Source organism: Bufo bufo, chromosome 4 (genome assembly GCF_905171765.1).
Source record: "Bufo bufo chromosome 4, aBufBuf1.1, whole genome shotgun sequence".
In the NCBI taxonomy this organism is placed as follows: domain Eukaryota; kingdom Metazoa; phylum Chordata; class Amphibia; order Anura; family Bufonidae; genus Bufo; species Bufo bufo.
In genome coordinates, this window is record NC_053392.1 from 198,485,909 (window position 1) to 198,499,189 (window position 13,281).

The 13,281-nt window shown below is 41.8% G+C and overlaps 1 protein-coding gene across 3 annotated transcripts in view; it reads right to left on the minus strand.

Moving 5' to 3' along the window:
• Nucleotides 1–13,281, minus strand: part of LRRC31 (leucine rich repeat containing 31) — a 32,309-nt gene that overhangs the window by 8,967 nt on the left and 10,061 nt on the right. For all 3 annotated transcript variants that reach the window (XR_005778244.1, XM_040428204.1, XM_040428203.1), the window contains 4 exons: nt 9,041–9,175; nt 8,310–8,477; nt 4,393–4,560; nt 1,447–1,614 (listed from right to left, as the gene is read on the minus strand). Coding sequence is in view for 2 of the 3 variants with exons in the window: in XM_040428204.1 (XP_040284138.1) it covers nt 1,447–1,614; nt 4,393–4,560; nt 8,310–8,477; nt 9,041–9,175 (639 nt within the window). In the remaining variant the exon portion in view is untranslated. The remainder of the gene's footprint in view (nt 1–1,446; nt 1,615–4,392; nt 4,561–8,309; nt 8,478–9,040; nt 9,176–13,281) is intronic.

Here is a 13,281-nt window from a genome sequence, read left to right on the forward strand (position 1 = left end):
GTGTGTGTGTACGCGACCGTTACACAGGCCCAGATATAGGGGGGGGGAATACTGAATTTTTTTTTTCCCTATATCTGGGCCTGTGTAACGGTCGCGTACACACACACACACAGGGGGGAGGGAAGTGACCACTGCGCTCCACCCTCACCCCTGGCCCCGCCTACTTGCCTCGCAAGTCCTAATGACAGGGGACAACTGGACGGCAATCCCTAGCTTGGAATAAGTGCAGGGAGGACAGACCAGACAAACAACAGAACGTGAACGGACCGAGTCAATACCAGGAGAGCAACGAAGTACAAATGGAGCAATCAGAGAATAGTCAGGAAAAGCTGGGGTCATAAATACCAGGAGTGTCGTGAAGTACCAAAGGAGTCAGCAGAGGATCGTCAGGAGGAAGTCGGGGTCAGAATACCAGGAGAGCAGCAAAAGTACACAAGGAGCAGGCAGAGGATCGGCAGGAAATCAGCAGGAGGTAAGTACGCCAGGTCAGACACAGTCGCAGGTGGAACCTAAATAACAGGCAACCTGTGGCCAGCAGGCTGCCTGTTAAATACCGACTAGCAGGGGTCATGTGACGTGGCCAGCGTCACATGACTAACCTTGCTGCATACAGCTGAGCACCTAGTGCCCAGCTCGGTGCTCAGGCTTATTCTGGTTGCTGGGGGAACCAAGGACGCGCTGAGGAGACGTGTACGGCCGGGTCCATCCCGACCCCTATCATCTAGGAGACGAGGACGCTGCACGCGTCCTCGCTCCTGCACAGAGGCGGGGCACCGACGGCGCTGTGGAGAGTGAGCGCATTGTCGGCGCCCTGTGACAACAGCGGTGGTGATCTACTTATGAATTTTTTAGACCCATAGATATACATCTGATGTATTCCTTTAACACTAATATAAAAACTGCACAAAGATATAGACAGAGAGATTGCAAGGTATGTGTTCTGAGATGGAGGCTTGAGGGCCACAGGCAAATGAAATTAAGCTTTAAAGAGGACCTTTTATGCAATATTTTTTTTTGTTTAAGTACCTTTACTTGCAGGGTACCCTCCACTGATGCTGCCACCCTTGTTCTTTTTTTTTCAAATACCCCTTACATGCCCCGCTGTGCCTGCAGTTTTCACACCCAGTATGTTAATACTGAGCATTGGTACAGGGAAGAGGAGACTCCAGGGTTTCTCAGTGGACGTCTCCTTCTCCCTGGCTGTGCTGCGGTCCAATGCCCACTGAGAAATCCTGGCATCTCCTCCTCCCTGTACCGATGCTCAGTACGAACATACTGGGCACAAAACCTGCAGGTGGGCACAGAGAGGCAAGCGAAGGGTATTTGAAAAAAAGAACAAGGATGGCAGAATCAGTGGAGGGTACCCTGCAAGTAAAGGTACTTAAATAAGCAAAATAAATCCATGAAAGGTCCTCTTTAAATGATGTAGGAGATATAGGTACTGACTCAGATACTTGATGCTGTCCTGCCCTAGGCCAGTAGAGCACAGTTTTAAAACACACAAGCAGGAGCAGTTTTTTAGTTCTTCAGTAATGTTCTTCATTGCACTTCCAAGCTCCTTGTTTTCTGAAAGTTCCAAAACTTCCATTCTTGCCATCTTGCTAAATGCCCTTGCTGAAATATGGAAAAAGAAGAAGTCACACAAAGTACTGCAGCCATATCTGCACATGGAAAAAAAACATTGAGGCAATGCTTCTTCTGCCCGCTGCTCTCCTCAGTACGAAAAGATAATAGAGGTATGCACCCTGCCCTGGCACTTGAGACCTATTGCCAAAATTATTGGTAACATGTTTTCAGTGCACACTACCACATTGGTCTCCACAAGAAAGTGTGGATCTGTTGGGGGTTTCTCTAACTACAGGGTCTGTTGCTGTTCTTCCGGGAATGTAAGGGACTACATAATGAATACTTAGAGTGGAAACTCTTGTTTGTATTTATAGTTATAACTAGTGATGAGCGGCAGGGGCAATATTCAAATTTGTGATATTTCGCGAATATTTGGGCGAATATTCGCCATATATTTACGAATTTGAGAATTCGTTATCTCCAGTCATTATTTTCTTGATTGCGGAAATCGGCAATTGAAAAATTTGCGATAGAAAATTGCATTACGAAAATTCGCAATCAACACTACTCCTAAAGTCAAGGATATTGCAGCCTTCTCATTGGCCCACAAGCTAGAAGCAGGGAGGGATCATGTGTACTGATTAAAAAAAAATCTAAATTACGAATATATATCAATCTATTCTAAATATTTGCGAATTCTCGAAGTGCCGATATTCACGATAAAAATTCACAAAACTGTTTCTGGGATGGTGCAAGATGGACCGATTACGAAGTCTGACAGACATATATATGATAGATAGATAGATAGATAGATAGATAGATAGATATACAGATAGATAGAGTTGATAGAAAGATATACAGATAGATAGATAGATAGATAGATAGATAGATAGATAGATAGATAGATAGATAGATGATAGATATATAGATAGATAGATATAGACGGATATATAGATAGATAGATAGATAGATAGATAGATAGATAGATAGATAGATAGATAAAGTGCCTTGAAAAAATATTCCTACCCCTTGAACAATTCCACATTTTTTCACTTTACACCCACAAACTTAAATGTATTTTATTGGGATTTTATGTGATAGGCCAACACAAAGTAGCAAGTATGTGAGAAGGAAAAGGAAAATGATACATGGTTTTCAAAAATTTTTAATAAATAAAAATCTAGAAAGTGTGGCGTGCATTTGTATTCAGCTCCCCTGAGTCAATACTTTGTATGACCTCCTGTCACTGCAATTATAGCTACGGGTCTTTTAGGGTATGTCTCTACCAGCTTTGCACATCTAGAGGCAGACTTTTTTTGCCCATTCTTCTTTGCAAAATAGCTCCAGCTCATTCAGATTGGATGGAGAGTGTCTGTGAACAGCAATTTTCAAGTCTTGCCATCCTCAATGGGATTTAGGTCTGGACTTTGACTGGGCCATGAATATGCTTTGATGTAAACCATTCCATTGTAGCTCTGGCTGTATGTTTAGGGTCTTCCTACTGGAACCTGAACCTCTGCCCCAGTCTCAAGTCTTTTGCAGCCTCTACCAGGTTTTCCTCCAGGATTGACCTGTATTTAGCTCCATCCATCTTCCCATCAACTCTGACCAGCTCTGACCAGCTTCCCTGTACCTGCTGAAGAAAAGCATCCCCACAGCATGATGCTGCCACCACCATGTTGCATGGTGGGGATGGTGTGTTCAAGGTGATGTGCAGTGTCAGTTTTCCACCAGCATTTAGCATTTTGGCCAAAAAATTCAATGACCAGAGAACCTTCTTCCACAGTGTCCCCTATATGGCTTATGGCAAACTGCAAATGGGACTTCTTATGGCTTGCTTTCAAAAATATCTTTCTTCTTGCCACTCTTCCATTAAAGGGGTTATTCCATGAATAATGTAAAAAATTTAAATCAGACATCATATAGTACATGAAACCCTCTTTCTAACAAAGCTAGAACCAGCCCTGTACCTCACATGGATCCAGAGATCTCCCCATTCATTGCTCTGCTAGATTTATATCAAGCCGACAGGTCAAGGGGAGTGTCTTCTCTGCTGCAGCTCAGGAGGTGTGTCTCAGCTCTCCCTATCACAGCTCAGGAGGTGTGTCTCAGCTCTCCCTATCACAGCTCAGGAGGCAGCTGAAGGATGAAACTGAGCATGTGCGGCCTTCTCAGTGAGCATGACAAAGAAAAAAAAACTGCAGGTGGTGCTATACAGATACATTTTATTGAATAACTTGGTGGCTATACAAAAAATTTTAATACATGTATTAAAGTATTCAGAACCAAGAGCTGATTTGAAAATTGTACAATATTTTTCATAGGACAACCCCTTTAACGCCAGATTTGTGGAATACACAACAAATTTTTCCTGTGGACAGATCCTCCCACCTGAGCTGTGGATTTTTTTTATAACCTAACTCTTCTTTACACTTTTCCACAACTTCATCCCTGACCTGTCTGGTATGTTCCTTGTTTTTTATGATGCTGTTTGATCACTAATGTTCACTAGCAAACCTCTGAGGCCTTCACAGAACAACTGTAATTGTACTGAGAATGAATTACACACAGGTGGACTCTATTTACTAATTATGTGACTTCTGAAGGCAATTGGTATCAGAGTTCAGGGCGCTGAATACAAATGCATGCCATACTTTTCACTTCACACATACTTGATACTTTGTCTTGGTCTATCACATAAAATCCCAATAAAATACATTTAAGTTTGTGAGTATAACATGACAAAAATGTGGAAAATGTCCAGGGGTGTAAATACCTTTTCAAGCGACTGTAGATAGATAGATATTATAGTAGATGTATTTTTACCTAGGGAATCACCATCCTCTGCTTTAAGGCTACACTCTGTTAAATTTAATGATTTTAATTCACAATTGCTTGAGAAGTGCTGGGTGAGTCTGGATAAGGCTCCTCCAAGATGATTGTTCCATGATAAATCCAGGACTTGCAAATTAGGAATATGTTGTAGTGCTTCTCCTATGTGGAAGAAAAAACTAGTGCTATATTACATGTGGAAAATTTTACTGTCATAATGCATTACATATAATATTTCTATGGTCATTATAACAAATATTACTTGAGAATTTTGTCTCACTAAGGCCTCATGCACACGACTGTGCTGTTTTTTGCGGTCCGCAAACCGCGGATCTGCAAAAAACGGAAGCCGCCCGTGTGCCTTCCGCAATTTGCGGAACGGAACAGTCGGCCCATTGTAGACATGCCTATTCTTGTCCACAAAACGGACAAGAATAAGACATGCTATATTTTTTTTACGGGGCCTCGGAACGGAGCAACGGATGCGGACAGCACACGGATGCGGACAGCACACATCCGTATTTTTTGCGGCCCTATTGAAGTGAATAGGTCCGCATCTAAGCTGCAAAAACTGCGGCACGGATGCGGACCATAACTACGGTCGTGTGCATGAGGCCTAATGCACCTGTACTATTTACATCCCTTCAGTCACTGCTAGGGGAACAGCTTATATATAGAATTATATACTTTGGGGGAGGGGGGTTATCATGAGGGGAATTATTTGCATTTACATACTTTGTGCAATATTTATTAAATATCACAATATTTGATCAATTTAGTGCATGGTGAGATGTTCCTCCAGTTTCTACGCCACTCCTTTGCTAGAGTGAGACTGCAACAGTTTTTGCAACTTTTTAAATAAAGGGGTTGTCAAACTTCTAAATGTGTCTTAATTAACCCCCTTCCCCCAGCACGACCAGTCAAGGGAAGCATACTTACCTGTTCTCCGATGCTCAGTACTGGCTCCGTGGGATCACTGCTGTTTTCACTGCACTTCGGTCCCGCATGTAAACTTCCAGCACAGATGGGGGTCAAATGCGCTGCAGTGATGTGTCCCCCCAAGCAGCGCCTGACCACAGTGACATGCTGATTGGGGCCATGTCACTGCTGCGGACAGTCATTTACTACAGCAGTGCACTTGAAGACAGTAGTGGACCCACAGAACCAGAACCGAGCGTTGAGGAACATGTAAGTATGCTGCCCCTGAAAGGTTACACTGGGGGGTATTTAAAACACACTTAGAAGCTGGACAACCCCTTTATGTAAGTTTAGAAACCCATTAAATACACTTAGTTTGTATAATCTCCTATTTTTAATGATCTGTGTTTCATCTTATATAATACAGTATATTTGTAGCCAAAGTACATGGACAAGTAGAACGCAGATCCAACTAATCCACTCATATATTTATTTTTAGGGAGGCAATTGAATCGAGTTGAATATTCTGAGTAATGAAGATGATGCATCTCCCACGCCTTGAATGTAAACATACTGTATGCATATGGAGAGCACAGCAATAAGGTCTCCATCTTCTCCTGAGGGATTAAGATTAGGTGGCACAGATAAGGGGACTTACATTTCTGGAGTTTCTAGTTTACTATGTCTGCGAGATGAGCAGAGGGAATGAACTGCTCTCCCATATAGAAACATTTAACTACACACATGACCCTGATCCTGGAAAGATATATTTGATGTATTATTGCCATGTGCTCACCTTTATAATAAGTTATGCAACTTCCAAATATACTTTAAGGACCTCTGCTTGCTGTCAGTGAATGAGAGCATTCTTGTTTATATTCAGAGGCTGAAAACCTCTCCTGATCGCATCCAGCTGACAGTTATGTTGCCCATTACATGTATCAGTGCAATAAGTATTCCTGTGTCAGTTGTCACATGATCAGGACAGGTATTTGCCTGCTAAGTGAATACTGCCATTCATTGAAAGGAAGCAGAGATTTTGAAGATGGTAAAGAATAAAAGCACAAAGTATAGTGTAAAGTTGGAGAACTTTTCAGTATGCAATAAATATATTTTATTTACATAATTTTTTTTTTAATTAAATTGACTATTATAGTAAGTATTCTGTTAGTATTATTATGGTTTTAGCATATAAAGGTTATTCGTTAAAATGTAAAATTATATAATTTTCCAGTATAATTTCTGTTTAATTACCCATGATATTGAAAGGTATCTGCTTGCAGTTAACTGCAGTTATATCACATTTTAGAATTTTGCGGGGAATGGGAGCACTACTCCTCCCCTCTTCATCTATTCTCAACCTCCTACCCTCCTTGACGTCAACATGCCTTGCGCAGGGGCACATCTCCTTTATGTCTGCGCCTGCACCATCTGTGCCCTTCTGTTGGCAGTGACTTCATCCACTAAACTGCACATGCACCAGAAGGCCACAAAACGGCAAAGATAGTGTAAGTGCAGACATAAATCAGATGTGCCCCTGCATAAGGCACAATGCCGTAGAGAAGGGGATGAGCAGGGCTCCATTCTAAAGGGCTCGGCTGGGCTCCTTTGGCAATATGTACAGGCCCTTGGGCTCTTTTATCTGGATTTGCGTTTTCTTTTTAGGGCCAAAAGAAGAGGAATCAGGATAAAATTGTATATTTGGAAACGGTGACAGACCCCCTTTCTTTTGGAGTCTGGCTGCTACATTAAAATGTATGGATCAGTCAAAATGCTTAATATAATGTGAACAACCCCTAATTGGAATCTTTACCCCTTCACAGTTTACTTCTGGAGGATAAAATCTGTCCGGGTCATGTAATTAACACATAGGTACACAGCTCATTATAAGACACAGCTCTGATTAAATAGGGGTTGTCCAAGTGATGGCCTCTCCCCAGCTTTTACTAAGTGATGGCCCATCCTCCACCTAGGCCACCACGGGCTGATCGGAGGTGGTCTGACACCCTGCACCTCTGCCAATCAACTCTGGCTGTGTAGTGGACAGAGCTCACCATGGCAGCACTGCTCCCATTTACTTTAACATAACAAGCTCCCTCCACTGCACAGTTGACAGTGTTGTATAGTTTTGGCACTGACTTCTAGCACCAGAGCTAGAATAAAAAAGCTGAGTGCAGAGTGTTGGACCCTCGCCCATCAGCTAGTGAAAAGCTGGACAGCCCCTTTAATGTTTGACCATCACTTGACAACAGAAGCAGACTGGCCATAGACCCTACAGGACATTTTCCGGTGGGTCGATGCTCAGGGGGCTGCTTAAGGCCTCCTCATGGCCACCAGCCAGGTACTTAAAGATCTGAAACTCTCATCACTAATTAATGTAAGGAGCATCAGGCACTTGTGTTCCTGACCAGCGGCCGCAGCTGCCCTCTGAATTCCACTGTATTGCCGTCCTCGGGACAATGATACAGCTTCATACTGTGGTGTGGGTGGCAGTATTATGTGCTGCACTGTGATATTTGGTTCTGTTGGGGCGGTATTTTGTTCTGCACTATAGTATTGCTGGCTCTGCCTTCTTCTGTTGACCCTGCCTATTTGTGTTGCTTCGCCTTCTGTCAATTTGGACCCGCCTACAACATGGGGCCACTTTTAGGTTTTTTCCGGAGCCACTTTAAGTTCCCAGTCCGCCCCTACATGACCAGGGAAGATTTATCCTCCAGAAGCAATGATGGTTCATGTTGGATGACTACAAGCATAGATCTTGGCAACCATAAAAATTTTTAACAGAAAATATATTGGATAATTGCATAACTTCTCGTGTCACTGTGAATAACCGTTTCTTGTTGAAAAAGTAACACCCCTTTAAGCAGCCAATTGTACCTGCAACTGTAGGAAAGTGAGCAAACCTTGGCCAAAAGATTCAGTTGTGGTATCTACAAAACATATAATCCTAGAGCCCCAAAAATTCTATTATACCCACCCCCACAAAGCCATACCTAAAGCACCAGCATCATCCGCTGTTAGACCACAGTTACTTAAGTTCAATATTCTCAGTCTACTGACATGGCAGAGGTGTGGGGTGAGCATCATCATAGCTCCACCAACCAACTCATTCCAAGAAAGATCGATTTCTTCAACATCTGGGAGAAATGACATCAATGAACCTAAAGGAAGATATAAGTATACAGTGGTAAGGAGCGTCATTTGTTGTAGATCCACCCAGTTGAGCTGAAAATCTGAAGATACCGGAGCCTATACCGGGAGAACAGAGCGGCGCCCAGGGATAATAGTAAGTGCAGGGGGATCCCTGGGCGCCGCTCTCCATGTCTGTATAGTTAGTTTAGATTTTTTATTGTAGTGAAAGGTCCTCTTTAAAGGTGTTTTCCAGGTGTTTAATATTGATTACGGTACCTATCCTCAGGATAGGCCTTCAATATCAGATTAGTGGGGGTCTGACACCCGGCACCTCAGCTATCAGCTGTTTGGGGAGGCTGTAGCGCTCCGGTAAGCGCTGTGGCCTCCTTGCAGATTACCAAAAACAGCTTAATCCATTATATAGTGGCTGTGTTGGTATTGCAGCTCTGATCAGTGGTGGTGCTGGGAGTCGCGCCCCTGCCAATGTGATACTGAAGGCCATCAATATCAAAATTTTGAAAAACCTTGGAGAAAATATAATACAGTACTATTAACTATCCGATCATTCCTACAGTAAAATGAGTTTACTTACCCAGCTCTTTTATGCCAGCAGCTGTCAGACCACAGTTATTCAGATTTATAAAGTGAATTTCTGCTTTTTTACCAAACTTCTCCATAAACTGCTTTACCTTCCACCATCCAGATGTTTCCGAATCCAGCTCGTCCTCTGTGCAATGCAAAATATTGTAGGCAAAATGACATAAAACTGCACAACCCCAATGTATTGCTCTTCTTACAGAAATGAATGCCTTGTGCATGCAGCCATAATAAAATCAAGACTCTGATGGGATATGCAGTCTGCACTTTTTTGATGATAGCTATATACAGTTAGGTCCATATATATTTGGACAGAGACAACTTTTTTCTAAGTTTTGTTCTGTACATTACCACAATGGATTTTGAACAAAACAATTCAGATGCAGGTGAAGTTCAGACTTTCAGCTTTATTTCAGTGGGTTGAACAAAATGATTGCATAAAAATGTGAGGAACTAAAGCATTTTTTTTTTAAAACTCAATCCCTTCATTTCAGGGGCGCAAAATTAATTGGACAAATTAAATAATTGTAAATAAAATGTTAATTTCTAATACTTTGTTGAAAACCCTTTGTTGGCAATGACTGCCTGAAGTCTTGAAGTCATGGACAGCACCACACGCTGTGTTTCCTCCTTCCTCCGTGCAGTGAACCCTCTGTATTTACTTTCATGCAGTCTTTTCTTTATGGTAGATTTGGATATTGATACGCCTATATCTTGGAGAGTGTTGTTCACTTGGTTGGCTGTTGTGAAGGGGTTTCTCTTCACCATGGTAATTATTCTGAGATCATCCACCACTGTTGTCTTCCGTGGGCGTCCAGGTCTTTTTGCATTGTTGAGGTCACCAGTGCTTTTTCTGTCTCAGGATCTACCAAACTGTAGATTTTGCCACTACTAATAGTGTAGCAATTTCTCGGATGTTTTTTTTTCGGTTTTCGCAGATAAAGGATGGCTTGTTTCACCTGCATTGAGAGAGATCCTTTGACCTCATGTTTACTTCTCAGCAAAATCTTCAAAATACAAGCACCACACCTCAAATCAACTCCAGGCATTTTATGTGCTTAAGGGCTCGTTCACACAACCGTGTGAATTTAATGTGGATACCCTCAAATGAAAGCTAAAAGTCTGGACTTCATGTCCATTATATAACTATAACTTGAATATGTTTTAGTAAACAGGTAATAAGAACCAAATTTGTATCAGTGTCCAAATATATATAGACCTAACTGTATGGTGTACTATATGGTGTCTTCTGCGGGTATAGATACCATGTGAATTTATTGTACTTCCATACAATTTCCAGGTACCATATCAGTTCCAAATTATTTCCTACTTCATAACTAGCCCTTCTTGATGGCAGTTTGGAGCGGGGGGGAGTGGTACCCCTTAGTGTTGAGCGCGAATATTCGAATAGGGAATATTTATCGCGAATATCGCAACTTCGCTAATTCGCAAATATTTTGAATATAGTGCTATATATTCGCTATATAGAATATTCGGCATTTTTTTACATCTGAAAACATGATTCCTCACTGCTTCTTTCTTGTGGGTCAATGAGTCATTGGCCCACAAGCAACTTAAGCAGGAAGGAATCATGTTTTCATATGGGAAAAAAATGCTGAATATTCTAAAAAACGAATATATAGCAATATAGCGAATATATTCGTTATTTAGAATATTCGTGTTTTTTTTTTTTTTCAATGTGTACTGTTATTCCACTTCGGCATACTCCTCCCCGACAAGTGTCCCCGTCACCATGGGAACGCCTGTGGGTTAGAAAATACCATCGGATCGGAGTTTTCCCTGAGATCGTGAAAACTCATATCCAATGGTATATTCTAACTCATAGGCGTTCCCATGGTGACGGGGACGCTTGTCAGGGAGGAGTATGCCAAAGTGGAATAACAGTACACATTGAAAAAAAAAGACGAATATTCTAAATAACGAATATATTCGCTATATTGCTATAACTTCATTTTTTAGAATATTCGTCATATTCTAAAACAAGAATATATAGCAATATAGCAAATATTCGTAAAATACACATATAGACTGCAATTTAGGTAATATAGTGCTATAAACTTTTTTTCATAGTCGTAATTTTTTTTCTCTTATGAACTTCAGATTTGAAGAAAAATTACAACTTTGAAAAAAAAGGTTATAGCATTATATTAGCTAAATTGCAGTCTATATGTGTATGTTACGAATATTTGCTATATTGCTATATATTTGTTTTTTAGAATATTCGTCATATTCTAAAACAAGAATATATAGCAATATAGCGAATATTCGCTAAATACAAATACAGAGCAATTTAGCTAATATAGTGCTATAATCATTTTTTATATAGTCTTATATATTTTTTTCTCTTCTGAACTTCAGATTTGGAAATAATTTACACTATTAAAAAAAAATATTATAGCACTATATTAGCTAAATTGCTCTGTTTGTATTTTCTCGAATATTCGCTATATTGCTATATATTCTTGTTTTAGAATATGACGAATATTCTTAAGGCCCTTTTTCACATGGGCGTGCCGTATTGCGGTCCGCATTTGCGAATCCGCAATACACGGTTGCCGTTCCGTGGGCATTCACTGGAATGGGTCCGCAAATCCGGAGATGCGGAACGGAAGCAGGGAACGGAACCCTACGGAAGCACTGCGGAGTAGTGCTTCCGTTCCGCAAAAAGATAGAACATGTCCTATCTTTTTGCGGAACGGCCGGATCGCGGACCCATTCAAGTGAATGGGTCCGCGATCCTATGCGGCTGCCCCACGGACTGTGCTCGTGCATTGCGGCCCGCATTTTGAGGGCCGCAGCACGACCACTGGGGCGCAGACGCCCATGTGAAAGAGGCCTAAAACGAATATATAGACATTATTTACTGCTATATATTCTTTTTTGATCAACTTTGCATTACGCGATTTTTACAATTTAGATTAATTGCAATCGCGAAAATAATCTCAAATACGAATATTCGCGAATATGAAACAAATATTCTAGCGAATACTCGCGAAATATCGCAAATTCGAATATGGGACCTGCCGCTTATCACTAGTGCCCCTATGGATCTGCATGCAGGGATGCAATGTTCCAGCTACTCCTATGAGGGAAAGTAGCGCATATACAGCATGCTGTGGAGCATGGCACAATTTGCACATTGAGCGCATACATACATCTCCATACAAACATATGGAAACCTCCCCTGGATAACATTACATTCTATTATGGCTTTGGTTCTGTGAATGAAGCCTCATAATCAATAGCCCAAAAAGGACCTCACATTTTTCAGACTACTAGATGTTCTTAAATTGTTCACCCACAATTGGTAGTCTCTATGGCAACTCCAAACTTTGCATATTTTCAGAGCCTAAAAATGTTTAAAGAGCGTTTTACTACTAATCCAGCAAAGGGATTATTTTTCCAAGATTCTGAATGATACTCCCAGTACTACAATAAGAGAATAGTGGTGATATACGCAGTGGCAATGGTATAATGAATAGTACAAAAGATGAAGCTTTCTTAAAGAGGACCTTTCATCTGTTTTACTTATAGGAGCTAAATACCTGTACTTGCGGGGTACCTCCGCCTGCTGATGCTTCCACCCGTTTTTTTTTTTTAAAAAAACATCGCCCCTACGCCCCTCTGCGCCCTCCTGAAGTTTTTACGCTCAGTATGCTAATACTGAGCATCGTAACAGGGAGGAGGAGACGCCAGCGTTTCTCAAGGGCGTCTCCTTCTCCCTGGCTGTGCCGCGATCCAATCACATCGGCGAGCGTCACAGCCAGGGAGAAGGAGACGTCCATTGAGAAACCCTGGCGTCTCCTCCTCCCTGTTCCGATGCTCAGTATTTACATACTGAGCGCAGAAAACTTCAGGAGGGCGCAGCGGGGCGTAGGGGCGATGTTTAAAAAAACAACTGGGTGGCAGCATCAGCGGGGGGTACCCCGCAAGTACAGGTATTTAGCTCCTATAAGTAAAACAGATAAAAGGTCCTCTTTAAAGGGCATCCGTCAGAAGATTTGTACCTATGAAACTGGCAGATCTGTTGCATGTGCGCTTGGCAGCTGAAGGCATCTGGGTTAGGCTACATTCACACAACCGTGTTTTACAGTCCGCAAATTGTGGATCCGCAAAACACGGGTACCAGCCGTGTGCCTTCCACATTTTGCGTAGCACACACATCCAGTCCTATGATAGAAATGCCTATTCTTGTCCACGACTACAAACAAGAAT